Below are 16,454 nucleotides of genomic sequence, written 5' to 3'. Positions count from 1 at the left end.
CACTGCAGGGCAGTATAAAGAGTATTGCCAAAGGAGCTGGCATTGGCCAAGCAGAGCTTTAGCCCATGTGGAATGGGCTGTCCTGAGATGGGCCCTCGTTACTCCCAGATAAGGTTACCAGATAAAATACAGTATGCTCCATGCAACATAAGGCTAAAAAGTTATTTGTTGTTTTTCCAAAATTGAAATTTAACTGGGTGTCCTGTACTTTTGTTTGCTAAATCTTCCAGCCGTACCCAGACTTCATTGAATGTGGGTCACCATCCCGTGGGTCTTCACCACTGTGGCTGGGAGGGCCCTCCAGAGACCACCTGATTTTGTCTTCTGCTTCCAGGAAGCCTGTGTCCACTCCTTTCAGGAAAGATGGTTAACAGATTTTTTTTTTGTTGTTGTTGTTCCCTGAAGACTTCCTGGCATTCTACCTGTCCTGTTCAACTAACATGCAGTATTGAAGGGATTTTGCTTTGAGGTTTGAGGGTCGTTCCTACACCAATCTGCCAGAGAATTCATAATTGCTTTACCCAGAATTCAGTCCCTTCACTCCTGAGAACTCGGACTCTGGAACCTCATAGCCTTTCTCCAGACACTTCTTTAATTATAGACAGAGGTTGTAATTTGGTGGGTTGGGAAATAGCCAGCTGCAGTTTGTGGTGGTGATGGCTTTTGCATAGTGTGTGGTATACAAGGTGTATGTTTAGGGAAAAAGGCAGGAGACAATGTGGTAAGTGGGTGTGACCCCCTCTCCAGACTTATTCATACCCACAAATACAAATACCTAGTTATGTAATACCTGAGGAGTTACCTGAGTGAGGTCACCCATCAGACACCCATGGCTTATGAGAAGCTGAGCTCTAAATGATGAGCATACACAGGCTTGTCCCTTAGAGGGGTGAGGCACATCTGTCTGTCTTGGTTATTGACTGGGGTTGAACAGGAAGATGGCTCTCAATAGGGTTAGGATTGTAGATGACTAAATATTTTGGGAAATAATCCAAAATATTGTCTTAGCCTCTTGGTCTCTAAAGATGTTAAAAAGTTCATTGGGTTCCCAGGGCTCAGGGATGTAAATATCTGAACCAAGGTAACAAATACAAATGCCTACAGGGTTAGGTAGGCAAATAAATTAGTGAAAACAGCTGGGTATAATATACCAACAGTAGTAATGGTACTCTGTGCCAGGCACTGTTCTGGGTTTTTAAAATACATTAACCTGATTATTCCTTATAACAAGTTTCTGAGGTCAGTGCTAGTATTTTCTCCACTTTAATGATGGAGAAACAGGAAACATACATCCAGAAAGGTTAAATAATTTACCCAAGGTCACATAGAAAAGTGAGTGAGAATCTAGCATTCAAACCCAGGCAGCCTGGCTCCAAAGTGCATGGTAGCACAGATACAATGACAAGTCGCACTTGGCCTTGGTTTGGGGGAAAAAAATACAGAGTGGTGAGGACTGTGGAAAACTAGAGAACATATGTCCCATCTAAAAGGGGCAGCTGCTCCTCAGCTCTGGCCAGTTGCTGCCAAGTAGGAATGTTGATTCAGTATTTATACATCTTTTTATTTTTTATTTTTTTAAAGAGATGATGAAGAAAACCCTGAAATTTGGGGAGAAAATCTCATTATTCAATGTTGCCAATAAAATTTAAAATGTTTTAATGTTTGAACCAACACTGAGCAGGCTGGGCTCAGCCCGGGGGTGACCAACTAACAGCCTGTGATTTAAACCACTCAGGACAAATGATTGCCGTCCTAATGATCGCCTTTTTTTTTTTTGAAAGACTCCTGTTTCCTTCAGAGACCTTTCCAGTACTTTATTATTTTGTCAAGAAGACCGTTGTTCATAGTCTGTTCAAGTGGTTCCTGTATCACTCACAACCATCCTGCTCTGTGCTCTTTCCTGATAGACTGTCCCAAGGGCCCCGACATCCTGGTGGTCCTGCTCTCGGTGATGGGAGCCATTCTGCTCATCGGCCTTGCTGCTCTGCTCATCTGGAAACTCCTCATCACCATCCATGACCGGAAGGAGTTTGCTAAATTTGAGGAAGAGCGAGCCAGAGCAAAATGGGACACGGTAAGAGGCTGGGCTGGGAGTTTTGATTTCATAGCCTGAACTAGAAACAGTAGATGCTCAGGGTGGCAGGTTCAGCCAACATAATAGTTTCCAGTTCTGCAAACTGGGAGATGGCCTGACTGTCCCCTTGTCCTTAAGCTTCCTGGAAACCCCTAATTCTGTTTCTACCATACAATGACCATGAGTCACGTCAGTGAGTATCGGCTGAGGACACCTAGTGCCCGGCTCTGCTATGAATACTATGAGGAAATTAAAAAAGAAATGTATTCTCAATTGAGGGAGACAGGACAAAATTGAGAATTTTACATTGAGAATATATAGCATATTATACACTAACAAAGTCTAAAGCATTAAACCACAAATTGAAAATAATATAATAGCTAATGTTTATTAAGTATTTACCATGTGTCAGGAACTATTTTAGATACTTTTCATGTATAAACTTATTTCATCCTTGTAACAGCCATGGAAACCCTGGTGGTATAGTGGTTAAGAGTTCGGCTGCTCACCAAAAGGCCAGCAGTTCAAATCCACCAGGCGCTCCTTGCAAACCTTATAGGGAGTTCTACTCTGTCCTATAGGGTCGCTGTGAGTCAGAATCGACTTGATAGCAATGGGTTTTTTTTTGATTTATAACAACCTAGTGATGGCCCCTATTATTTTTCTCATTTTACAAATAAACTGAGCACAGAGAAAGGAATTAATAACTTGCCCAATTGTGGGAGGGAATTAGGTTAATATAGGAATTCCTTTGTGGGTCAGCCCCTTAGAAATAGTGGCAGGATGGCATTTCACCCCATTCTTTTTTTTTTTTTCCCTCAAATGATGAGACGATATCTCCCAAATTGGACTGCACTCTTATGCTTTCTTTCCAATTTACCCTGGTTTAATTCAATCAGACAGACATTTACTGAGAACCTCTCTATACCTAATTTTACTCGATTTTCCTTAATTCATCTTCTACATTTTAACTTGTTTCTGGACCTTCCAAATGGCTGTTTGACTCTCTGAAGGTCCAAGGTTAGGCTGAAAGTTTTTTCCTAAGGGTCCCAAGAAGGTAAGAATTCTACCACTGAACCACCACTGCCCCCTCCCCACCAAGGCTAAGTTTAACCCCTTTGAAATAGTGGCAGAATGGCATTCTATCTCACCTTTCCTTCTCTTCTTATTCATTCCCATTCTGAGAGCTAATGTATGGGTAAAATGAGCATTAAGCTGTTTCATTGATGGTATATCTCAGAGAAGGGTGTCTTAGGCAAACTTTTCAAATGAAATTTAATCTTTCAGGAGAGGAAAGGATCAAGGAATTCACTGTAAAGCTTTTCTGTTCTCTCCTCAGGCCAACAACCCACTGTATAAAGAGGCCACATCCACCTTCACCAATATCACCTACCAGGGCACTTCATAACAAGCAGTCGTCCTCAGATCATTATCAGACTATCCCAGGATTGTGGGAGTCTCTCCCATCGTGTTTACAGTGGAGAGTATCTACGGGGTGGGATTTGGGGCTTAAAGTGGGGTGGATTGGGAGAATGTCTGTATGTGGAGGTGTGGATCTCTGTGTATATGTGTGTATGACTGTGTTGCGTGTGGGAGCATGTGTAATTTAAAACTTGTGATGTATCCCGGATAAGGGGAACTCCTCAGCCTTTGTCCTCAGAATGCCTCCTACAGGGATTCTTCCTGCTTAGCTTGAGGGTGACCTGTATGGCTGAGCAGGTATTCTTCATTACCTCAGTGAGAAACCAGCTTTCCTTATTGGGCCATTCTCCCTGAAGAGAAGGGCTAGGCTGAGGCCCCTTATTCCAGAGGAAGGAATGCCAAGCCTCAGCTCTACCCTGATGATGAGTTTATGGTTCTTGGGACTGCCCCTCAGCAGCTATGGTGGGAACTGCTGGGCTTTGCACCCGGTTGTGTCGTCTACCCCTATCTCCTTCCCTTCCCTCAAGTCGAAGGAATCAGTAGAGAGCTGAACCATGAGAGCTGCCTGTGCCTTTTGCCATCACCTCCATTCAGCCTATAAGGGGAGTCCTTGCTACCTAATTCTGTGACTTATTGGGAGTGAGAATGGCAGGGTCACCAAGAGGTCATGCATAACCAGCATCCCCCAGTTCACAATCACAACCCTTCAGGTTTGCCTCATTGAGGGCTCCTGGAGGTTCATTTAGAAATGTGTCACTCTTAGACCAGCACCATCGCCTTACTTCCTACTTCCACACTCTCGCTGCTGTAGACATTTGCTACGTACTGAGGATTTCTCTCTTGACCGAGGGAAGTGCTATGGTTAGTGCCAGATGTCTGGCCCTGACCCTTCAGGCCTTCTTCCGTTTGTCCAGGGCACCACCACACACCCACCCCTGTGCCTCTGTGTACTACATCTATCCATGGGGCTGATTGCATTTATCTACCTCTTGGGTGTCTTGTGAAGGAACCATTCTTGTGGGTCTCTGAGCCTGCCAGACAAAAGTGCCAGGGTGGAATGATGGGCCAGTTGTGTCAGCATGTGTGGCGTATTCTAGGGCTGGGCAATGTCATTTTAACTCAGTCTTTAATTTGAGAGGCCACAAGTGCCATTTTATTTTATTTTTCTCTTGGGGCACCTGAAACCACAATGAGCCTTGTTTAATATAAAAGGACATGTGTATAAGTACACTTGTTTATAAATACAATTATAGTTGTAATTTTATTTGATAACAAGGAAGGGAACCATAAAAAACTACAGACTTGGGCCGGATACAGACACTCCTACCTGGCATCATTCCGAGCGAGCTGCTGCCCAGCCAGTGGGTCTGTAAGGGCTGTTTCTGAAAGCCTGTGGGGATGGACATATGGATGTGCTGGACCTTTCCTGAGGAGGAGGGAAATAGGTTGTTCTTTTTACTCCTAGCGATAGGTGCCCCTCACCCCCAGGAAAAAGTAAAAGACCTATAAACAGTGATCTGAGAATCAGAAGATCTGAGTCCTGATCTCAGTATTGCAGTTAAGGAGTCTTTAATATTCATTTAATTAATTTAACATTAAGAAAACCTGCGCTCGGTTTTCTAGTTTGAAAAATCAGCTTGGACTAGCTGACCTTGAAAGGTTTCTTTCAGTATCAGGATTGTGAGATTCAGAAGGAGCCCTGGTGGAGCAATGGTTAAGCGCTCAGCTGCTAACCACACGGTTGGCAGTTCAAACTCAGCCAGCAGCTCTGAAGGAGAAAGACCTGGCATTCTTCTCCTCTATAAGATAGCCTAGAAAACCCCATGGGGAAGTTCTATTCTGTCCTATAGGGTTGCTATGAGTTGGAACAGATTCAAAGGCACCCATCAACAATAACAGTATTCTAAGATTCTAGAACTTAACCGTGACATCAAACATACAGTCTCAAGATTCTGTAGGATGTTGATACTGTTTTTTTTTTTCCAGTTGGGAGGTCTCAGAGATTGGCTTTGGCAAGAGCAGATGTCATTCTATATCACCTTTCTCTATGAAAAAGCCTTATTCTTTCATCTTTTAGAACCCCTCCTCCATCTTCTGTTACCAGTTAATCTCCTGACGTAGCACTTAAGCTCCACTTAGCTCTTATTTCTTAATTCAGTTTGCACATATTTGTATCCACATATTAGGGAAGAGGAATCCATGAGAAGTAGCTGGAACTTGTATTCTGTATCCATGTGATAATACTGAGAATAAGCCTTAGAAGTACGAACAGGGCAAATGACTGAACTGCTGTGTCACCCATGGATTACTCCTTACTATAGGGGATGGGAATGTGATAGAGGGATAAATGAGGGAGGGGTGGAGATGACTGCAAATTCAAGAAGTTTTAGAACCTAGTTATAATCTTTAGCTTCTGAGATGTAGCGTTCATTAGAGTAGTAGTGGCACATTTTCTTTAGACAAGATGATTTATATGAAGAAACTACATCAAAGGGGGAAGAAAGTATATCCAGAGGATGGAAGCATCACTAGGAATCCTGTCTGAGCTTCTGGAATGAGGCTCACAGGCCTTGAAGACCAGCACTGTTTGTCAACCTGTTGGTGCGCTCATAAGATAGCACACAGTCAGTTCTGATGTTATGTAGGAGGAACATATAAGTAGTATTTTGGCATCAGACAACACAGCCCAAATGGGCTATTTTTGCCCAGCTCTTTTGGAGCTTATTTATGTCCAGTCTCAGGGTCTATGGACAATAGTGGAAAACTTTAAACATTCCTGACTTCTAGGCAACAACTTGCCACATAAGGAGTCAGTTCTTTACCTCTCAGCTATTCCTAGAACACCCATGATTTTAAGATACTTCTATTTGTTAAGTATTCCTGGTTGAAATTACTTAAGTGTCTTCCTAATTTTATAACCATCTCCTCTGTCTGAGTTGTACAATAGTGTATTAAAAGTGCTTAAAAAAAAATTGGCCAAAGGCTGTTCAGTGCTTCCTGTGTTGTTATTTCTGTTTCCTTTGGGTGAAAAGAGTCTAAGTGTCATTCCCTTGCAGAATGATTATTTTAGAACAATCGTTTCAAAATGTTACAGAGTGGTGACTGTTACAGGAACTGAAGCTAGTCAGAATCCAGAGTTGTTCTTTAGATTTTAATAATAACATCCTAAAAATGAGTAGATTATTACCATTCTAAGAGTTTAAGATGTTATTTTTTTTTAAATTGAGGTTTATTTAGTAATTTGTGCCACTTCCATAGAACAGAATGTTAATTCAGCCTAGGTTTTGTTTGCAGGAAGCAGACAATGGTAAAAGAAATTATTTACAGGATCATTCAAATGACCAACTTTTGTTTAAGGCAGTCAGTCTCAAAACGTGGTCCCAGGACCAGCAGCATCAGTATCACCTGAGAACTTGTTAGAAATGAAAATTCTTAGGCCCCACCCCAAACCTACTGAATCAGAAAATCTGAGGGTGGAGTTCAACAATCTATTTCAGTAAGCCCTCCTAATGATTCTGATGCCCGCTCAAGTCTGAAAACAACTGATGTCAGGAATAAAGCATGTATCCTTCTGGCCTAGAAAGAAGTTTATAGTAAGTCAGCTCAGTTACTCTAATGTTAAGAACACATCTTGGCTGATAGATTCAGGAAACCAAATATCCACCACACAAAATCAAAATTTACTTTTGATCCATCTTCCAAGTTAAGTGATCACAGGCTTCTTGGGTTCACTCACAGCCACAAGTTTCCATGAAAACCTAAGAGAAGTTATAGATTAGAATTACGAGGGGAAGAAAAAACAGCTAACAGGATTCTTGGCAGGCACCTATTTTTTTTTTTAATGTGCACCAAGCTGCACAGAATTTATTCACAGGAGATGGGATTGAAATCTTAACATTATCATCCCATAGGATGCCAGAGTAAGACTTTATTATTTGTAACTTCACTTTTTGCTGTTTAAAATTTATTGAGCACCGACAGTGTGGGATTGAAGTACTTTACACAACACCCATAACATAATCTTTGCCTCTGTGTCTTAAATTCCTTACATAATGTACATTTTCCCAGCACAGTACAGCGCACGTCATCATGAAACAATTATGTGGACACAGACTGAACCTTTATGGTGAACTTTCGTGAGATTTACTGTGTTTTATTTATATAGTAGTAACCGATGACTAAATGTCTGGTTGAAATGGAGGACTTTATGTGATAATGAAATGAAAAGCCATACGTCAAACAACATTTATAATCCTTTAACTCTTGGCATCTGCAGTCTGAGTTTCATAGTCACAGAGCCATTTAATGATCACTGGGCCCAATTACAAGCAGACGGCCTGGGAATTACAGTACTTAATTATTCACACTGATATGAAGGAGGAATAATGTATGCTGTGCAAGTAAGCTATTTAAGAAATATTGAAAAAATAATTGCTATTTGGTTTTGTGATACAATATATTTTTGGAAATATATTTTCTTAATTTGTTTTAGTTTGGTTAAAGCACACAAGAAGGCAGTCTTACATGCTTGCGATCAGGGTTAACCATATCAAATTTTAAAAAATCCACCCAGTGTGTCTACCCAATGACTGTTTGCATGTGAAGGGAAAACTAAGAGATCGGGAATATACTTGCCTTCTTTTTAGCTGCTAATGTCATAGTGATGTCCCTCCAGCCCCTTGCACAGAGAAAACATTTTTCAAAAGCTGTGTATTTGCTGACGATACACCAAAGCATGTGCACAAAATATTAGTATCTAGGAAGAATATTTAGGACATTTCAGAGCCTTTAAGCAAAGCCTCCATTGTTGATTATTCTTTAGCAGAGTCCCTGAAAAGAACGTTATAAGGAAAAAGTTTTCCAATTGATTGTGTTTTACCTAATGTATTAGTTGGGTTTTCCAGTGTCTCATACACAATTGACATGATTCTTTGGGGGGGTTGGCAGGATGAGTGTAAGTATTTCTTTGGTGGCCAATGAAGTACTTTGTTAAGAAAACGGAAAAAATGTTGATGGGTTTATAATGGACTTTGCTTTTCCTGACCCTTATTATCACCCATTGTGACAGAGTTTGCAAATTGTGCCCCAGCATCTGTTCTCCCCTTCTCACCAAAACCAAACCCAAATCCACTGCTGTCGAGTTGATTCCTACTCAAAGTGAATTTATAGGACACAGTAGAACTGTCCCATAGGGTTTTCAAGGTTGTGAATCTTTACGGAAGCAGACTGCCACATCTTCCTCGTGTGGAGCGGCTGGTGGGTTCCAACCACCAACCTTTTGATTAGCAGCCAACCACTGTGCCACCAGGGCTCCTTCCCCTTCTCACATAGGCCTAGAAAGAAGTTTATAGTAAGACAGCTCAGTTACTCTAATGTTAAGAACACATTTTGGCTGATAGATTCAGAATACCAAATACCTATCCACACAAACTCAAAATTTACTTTTGATCCATCTTCCAAGTTAAGTGGTCACAGGCCTCTTGGGTTCACTCACAGCCACAAATTTATAGTTGGGCACATGGCAACCCAGAATAAATACGATGTTTCCTAGCCTCTCTTGCAGCTGGGTGTGGTATGTCCATCTCATAGTCAATGAGATATAAATGAATGAGGTGCATGCAACTCCAGCAAGTGTCAATTAAGGGAGGGAGAATGCCTTTTTTTTCCTCCCTTTTCTTCCAGCAGGCTGCTGTATAGAGGTAGTAGCTGGAACTTAAGCAGCAATTGTGCATCAAGATATGACCTTTGGAATTGTATTAGTTATCTGCTGCTACACAACAAATTACCCCACAATTTAGCAGCTGAAAACAACAACCATCTTGCAGGGCCTGTGGTCAGGCATTCAGGAAGGGCTTGGCTCAGAGTCTCTCATGAGGTTGCAGACAAGCTGTTGGCTGGGGTTGCAGCCAACTGAAGGCTCAAAGGGGCTGGAGGATCCTCTTGCAAGATAGTTTACTCACATGGCTGCTGGCAGGAGACATTCGTTCTGCACTGGCTATTTGCAATAAGTTTTAGTTCCTCATCACTTAAATGTCTCCACAGGGCTGTTTGGGTGTCCTCACAACGTATCAGCTGACTTCTCCCAGAATGAGTAATCCAAGAGAGAGCAAGAAGGAAGCCATGCCTTTTATGAGTTTTTTAAGTGCCATATTATCCCTCTGCCATATTCTATTCATTAGAAGTAGTTCATTAAATTCAGTGAAGGAGAGGGGAATTGAGAGCCACGTCTTGAAGGGAGGAGGACGGTGGTAGAATAAAGGTCCTCCCAAAATGTCCATGCCCTAATCTTCAGAACCTGTGAGTATGTTACATTACATAGAAAAAAAATCCGACTTTGCCGATTAAGTTAATGATCTTTCTTTTGAGGTGCCTCTGGGTGCTACCTGAACCTCCAACCTTTCGGTTAGCAGCTGAGAGTGTTCATTAACAAGCCTTAAAAATGTTTAATTTCACCGAATTCGGTTTACACAATGTTCTGTGGAAATAATGGGGAAAGCCAGGAAAAATGGGCTTGCTTTTTCTTTTACCAACATTATTTCATCTGCAGGATGCACGAAGGAAAACTTCATTTCCAAAGAAAAAGTATCTTCCAAAGGGAAGCTTAGTATCCAGAAGGACATCCTAGCACAAATTTAAGCAAAACAGTGGGACAAATGGCTTTCGGACTGCTGTCCATTATTGAGTAGCAGAAACTAAGAAGGATAGAATCTTCTAGAAGAAAAGGAGGGCGGGAGGTATTCAAAGAAAGGATGGAAGACACACTTGAAGTGAGGTCAGACTATGGCGGGGCAGCGCACCAGAGCCACAGAATGAACAGAACTGCAGGAAAAGTAGGCAGCGTGTAAGGCGGAGGGCGAAATCGAGGCAGGAAATGCGGGGAATAAAGCGCGTGGAAAGGAGGTTCTTCGCTCGTGTCCAGGGCCTGGCTGTAACCCAGCCGGGCCCCATGAGGTCACAGGCCCTTATGAGGTGGGACCGGCGGACCGGAGGGTGCGGCCGCACCGCTTTGCAGTTGGCGCGGTGGCGGCGAGGTCAGCCGCTCCCCGCGGCACCGGAGCCTCTGGGCTGCGGCAGCGATAGGAGTAGCGGCCTGGATCCCGCGCTCTCGTGGCACAGTCTGCTGCGTGGGCGGAGCGTCGGGCTCCGTCAGGTGACTGCAGGGACGAGGCCGCGCCGCACGGGATCCTGGGAACTCGGCGGAGCGGGAACGTCGAGCCTACAAGGGGCCTGAGGGGCCAGCGGCGAGGATGGGCGGTAGTGAGGGAAGGAGAGACAGCCGGAAGAAGCCTGAGGGGGGCGGTGGCAGGACCCTCAGGGGACTGAGGTGGGGAGGCGAAACTTGCGGAAGCGGCGGGAAGTCATCTCATCTGAGGCTGAGGGAGAACACCACATGTTATGAGGGCAAAGTAGGACAGTTACGGAGATGGGTGAAGGTTCCAGAAAGAGACAGCAAGATGACCAAGTGGGACAGTCAAGAGGGGCAGAGTGAGAAGTGACAGGGTCTGGGGCGGGTGATGCCTCAGAAATGTTGGTAATTCTAGAAGGGTGGATGGAGGTCAAGGTGGGTGGTTGAGAAGCTTCATTGCTCCTTCGCATACAGTTTTCACCACGACTAGAGCACTTATTTTAATTTTCCTTGTAGTTTATTTTTTCACATGTCTACTTATTTTCACAAAAAAGTCATAGGTTTTATAAGGGCAGGGCCTATCGGAATCTCCACAGCATAGATTCTTGTATGAGGTAGATGGTCAATAATTGTTAAATAAAATAGTTGGGAGTGATAAATTTAACGATACCTGTTAAATCAGAAAATTCTTAAAATTCTGTCAAGAATTGGAAAACTGTTTATTGAAAATGGAGCCCTGGTGGTGCAGTGGTTACCAGCCCGTCTATTAACTGAAAGTTCACCGTTTTTGTTTTTAAAGTGAAAATATGATAGTTTGATCTACATAGGGATTGAATCAATCATGGTACTTTGATTTTAAATATTCCTTTGATGTATTGAAGCATGTTGAATATCTTCACTTACTTTTGATAGTTTTTGATGAATTAGTTGGTGACAACCAGGATGTAAGAGAAAATGAAGGAGGAGAAAGTGTGTTTGGGAGTGGGATGGACAGATGGCAGGGTATGGCTAATGGTGACTGTTTTCGCTTACTCCCCTAGTGCTACTGGGACCCCAGGAAGGATAGATGCCCTCCTTGATTCTGATAGCTGCTTCCAGACCTCTCTTCCTCCCACTCTCAAAACATAGTTTTGCATCTCACATTATCAGACTATATCACCCACTTCCAATCCTTGTTGCAGTCAAATTTCAGCTCCTGGCTTTCTGCCACTCTAACACTACTCCTGTTGCAGATGGAAATTTTCAAACATGGAGGCACTAATCTCAGGAGATGAATGGCGGGATCAACATGCATTCCCAGGAAGCAAAAGGTCAGGATGTAAACGATTTGTTCCTAGGAAGAGAGTGTATAACTGAACTGCCTGGTGCCACTCACCTAGGGGGTAAAACTCACTACCCGCCCCCCAGCCAAATGGCTGACCTTTAACATTTCAAAAGACTCCAAAGCTGAAGCTGAATCAGTCATTAACCCACTACCTTTCCTTTGTTCTCTATGCATAAAAACCTCTAACTTGATAGAGACAGTGGAGTGCTTTGTATTTTTACTCAGCACTGCCCAGTTCAAGCTGTATTATTCCTCAATAAAACTCCTTTTCTTTCATGCCCGATAGTACAAGATTTTCTTCTTTGACACTGTCATAATTCTTGTGATTTCACCTTCCTTGGTCACCACTCCCTTCTTTGTAACTTTGACTGTATTTTACTAATAACTGCAACTCCAATGTCTCAATTTCAAATGTCCCACTCTCCCACAATCACATTCTTATCTTTCAGGTTCATTCCCAACTCTAAACAACCCTTTGACCACACCAAGATCTTCAATCTACATTTTTATGTCCCTCATCCACTCTTGTCCTTATTTCTTACCCACCTACCCAGTTTAAGTTTCAGGATCAATCATTAAAACCACTCCCTTGCATATTCCCCCAGCTCCCTTGCCTCCTTTTCAGTTTATTTTACTATCTTGGCCAAGTCATAATTCTGGACTAAATCCAGATTTATGCCTACTAAGTGCTAGCATTTCTGCAGTGAACATGGCTAGAGAAAAAGTACTCTACTTTAGACACTTCCCTTAAGGAGCTTTCATACTGCTCATGAGATTTGGTGCTGCTGTGTGATTGGTCTCCCTCTAAATTCATGATCACGAACCTCAAGGGGCCCTTGAGGCTACCCAGCAATCATATCAGATTCCTCTGGACTACTTTTCCACTCTCCTAGATAACTATTTTATATCACCTCTTCCATCAAACCTCCAGCACCTCCTCTTCCGTTGTTATTCTCAGTTGATAACCCTGCTTCATATTTCACTAAGAAAGCTAAAGCAGTCAGAGATGAATTTGTACAAGCTCTGACAACTACATCTACTCACCTATTCTACTTGTAATTGTGCTCAAATATTCTGCTGTGTCTCCTGTTACTATGGATATGTTTCTTAGCTAAAGTCAAACCTTCCCTTTGTGTTCTAAGTCCCATCTCCTTTCTCCTTCCTGAGAATATTGTTCCAGTAATTCTCCCCTCCTATATCATCAATTCCCTCTCTCTACTGGATCATTCCTGTCGGCATATGAACATACTTTTACTTTCCCATCCTAAACCCTCATGACCCCATTTTCCCCTCGAGTACTATCTCATTTCTCTCTTCCCTTTACTGCATATCTCCTTGAAGGAGTCATCTCTACTGGCTGTCTAGTTTCTCTCCCCCATTCTCTCTTGCTCTGGTATCCTTACCAGAGCAACCAGATGGCTCCTCTCAAGGTTATCAGTGTCTGCTACGTTGCAAAATCTAATGAGTTATTCAGTGCTCTTCTTGATCTATCAGCAGAATTTTTTGCAGTTGATTACTCAATCTGTTTTGTTTTTATTGTGGTAAAATAAAGACAACGTGAAATTTGCCATTTTAGCAGTTTTCAAGTGTACAATCCAGTGGCATTAATCACTCTTACAATCTTGTGCAACCACCATCACTGTTTGTTTCCAAAACTTTTCTATCACCCCATACTGAAACTTTGCACCCTTATGCAATAACTCCCCATTCCGTCCTTTTTCCAGTCTATGGTAACCACTAATCTAGTACTTTTTGCCTGTATGCATTTGTCTATTCTAGATATTTCATCTAAACGGATCATACAATATTTGTCCTTTTGGATCTGGTTTATTTCACTTCACATAATGTTTTCAAAGTTCATCCTTCCTGTAGCATGTATTAGAACTTCATTCCTTTTAATGGCGAAATAATACTACAAAGTACATATTTACCACATTTTGTTTATCCATTCATCTGTTGATGGACACTTGGGTTGTTTCCATCATTTGCCTATTGTATAATGCTGTCAATTTTCTTTCTTTCTTACTTTTTTAATTTTTTTACTGTTTTTCTTTCTTTTTTATCGTGTTTTAGGTGAAAGTTTACAACTCAAGTTAGTTTCTCATACATTTATACACACATTGTAATGTGACCCAAGTTACCATCCCTACAATGTGACCACACATTCCTCCTTTCCACCCCAGATTGCCTGTGTCCCTTCAGCCAGCTGCTGTCCGTTTCTGCCTTCTCATCTCGCCTCCAGACAGGAGCTGTCCATTTAGTCTCCCGTATCTACTTGAACTAAGTGGCACGCTCTTCACGAGTATCACTTTATGTCTTATAGTCCAGTCTATTCTTTGTCTGAAGAGTTGGCTTCAGGAATGGTTTTAGTTCTGGGTTAACAGAGAGTCCGGGGGCCATATCTTGTGAGGTTCCTCCAGTCTCAGTCAGACCATTCAGTCTGGTCTTTTTACTAGAATTTGAGTTCTGCACCCCACTTTTCTCCCGTCCCATCAGGGACTCTCTGTTATGTTCCCTGTTAGGGCAGTCATTGGTGGTAGCCAGGTACCATCTAGTTCTTCTGGTCTCAGGCTGATGGAGTCTCTGGTTTACGTGGTCCCTTTTGTCTCTTGGGCTAATATTTTCCTTGTGTCTTTGGTGTTCTTCATTCTTCTTTGCTGCAGGTGGGTTGGGACCAATTGATGCATCTTAGATGGCCACTCGCTAGCTTTTAAGACACCAGACACCACTCACCAAAGTAGGATGCAGAACATTTTCCTAATAGATTTTGTTATGCCAATTGACCTAGATGTTCCCTGAAACCATGGTCCCCAGACCCCTGCCCCTGCTACACTGTCCCTTGAAGTGTTTGATTGTGTTCAGGAAACTTCTTAGCTTTTGGTTTAGTCCAGTGATGCTGATTTCCCTTGTATTGTGTGTTGTCCTTCCCTTCACCTAAGACAATTCTTGTCTACTATCTAGTTAGTGAATTCCCTTCTCCCTCCCTCCCCACCCTCGTAACCATCAAAGAATGTTTTCTTCTGTGTCTAAACCTTTTCTTGGGTTCTTATAATAGTGGTCTTATATGATATTTGTCCTTTTGCTATTGACTAATTTTACTCAGCATAATGCCTTCCAGATTCATCCATGTTATGAGGTGTTTCGCAGATTCCTCATAGTCCTTTATTGTTGTGTAGCATTCCATTGTGTGAGTATACCATAATTTGTTTATCCATTCATTGGTTGATGGGTACCTAGGTTGTTTCCATCTTTTTGCTATTGTGAATAGTGCTGCAATGAACATGGGTGTGCATATATCTATTCATGTGCTGGCTCTTATTTCTTTAGGATATATTCCAAGGAGTGAGTTTGCTGGATCATATGGTACTTCTATTTCTAGCTTTTTAAGGAAGTGCCAAATCGATTTCCAAAGTGGTTGTACCATTCTACATTCCCACCAACAGTGTATAAGTGTTCCAGTCTCTCCACAATCTCTCCAACGTTTATTATTTTGTGTTTTTTGGATTAATGCTAGCCTTGTTGGGGTGAGATGGTATCTCATTGTAGTTTTGATTTGCATTTCTCTAATGACTAATGATTGTGAGCATTTCCTCATGTATCTGTTAGCTGCCTGAATGTCTTCTTTCGAGAAGCGCCTATTCATCTCCTTTGCCCATTTTTTAATTAAGTTGTTTGTCTTTTTGTTGTAGAGGTTTTGCAGTATCTTGCAGATTTTAGAGATTACACCCTGATCATATTTGTCATAGCCAAAATTTTTTTCCCAGTCTTAGGTTGTCTTTTTACTCTTTTGGTGAAGTCTTTTGATGAGCGTAAGTGTTTGATTTTTAGGAGCCCCCAGTTATCTAGTTTCTCTTCTGTTGTTTGTGCATTGTTAGTAATGTTTTATATTCTATTTACGCCATGTATTGTGGCTGCTAGTGTTGTCCCTATTTTTTCTTCCATGACCTTTATCGTTTTAGTTTTTATATTTATGTTTTTGATACATTTTGAGTTAGATTTTGTGCATGGTGTGAGGTATGGGTCTTGTTTCATTTTTTTGCAGATGGATGTCAAGTTATGCCAGCATCACTTGTTAAAGAGACTGTCTTTTCCCCCATTTAATGGACTTCGGGCCTTTGTCAAATATCACCTGCTCATGGGTGGATGATTTTACATCTGGATTCTCTATTCTGTTCCATTGGTCTATGAATATGTTGTTGTACCAGTACCAAGCTGTTTTGACTACCGTGGCAGTATAATAGGTTCTAAAATAAGGTAGTGTGAGGCCTACCACTTTATTCTTTTTCTTCCTTTTTAAGGAAGGATGTATCCGGGGCCTCTTCTTTTTCTTTCTTTTTTTTTTTATATTTTATTGTACTTTAGGTGAAGGCTTACAGAACAAATAGTTTCTCATGAAACAGTAGCACACATGTTGTTTTATGACGTTGGTTAACAACCCCACAACATATCAACCTTCTAACTTCTCAGCCTTTTTTTTTGGTGAAAATACACATAGCCAAAGATACACC

The 16,454-nt window shown here is 41.9% G+C and overlaps 1 protein-coding gene across 1 annotated transcript in view; it reads left to right on the top strand.

Annotated features, from left to right (window-relative positions):
• The window catches only part of ITGB3 (integrin subunit beta 3), a 72,567-nt gene extending 66,099 nt beyond the window's left edge, over positions 1-6,468 (top strand). Inside the window, exons 14-15 of the mRNA XM_004374245.3 lie at positions 1,908-2,074; positions 3,414-6,468. Of these exons, the coding sequence (XP_004374302.1) occupies positions 1,908-2,074; positions 3,414-3,482 (236 nt within the window). The 3' untranslated portion in view covers positions 3,483-6,468. The remainder of the gene's footprint in view (positions 1-1,907; positions 2,075-3,413) is intronic.
• Positions 6,469-16,454: the final 9,986 nt, after the last annotated feature.

The sequence above is a fragment of the Trichechus manatus genome, unplaced genomic scaffold, assembly GCF_000243295.1.
Source record: "Trichechus manatus latirostris isolate Lorelei unplaced genomic scaffold, TriManLat1.0 scaffold00028, whole genome shotgun sequence".
NCBI classification, from domain to species: domain Eukaryota; kingdom Metazoa; phylum Chordata; class Mammalia; order Sirenia; family Trichechidae; genus Trichechus; species Trichechus manatus.
This window is presented reverse-complemented; position numbering and strand designations above follow the sequence as displayed.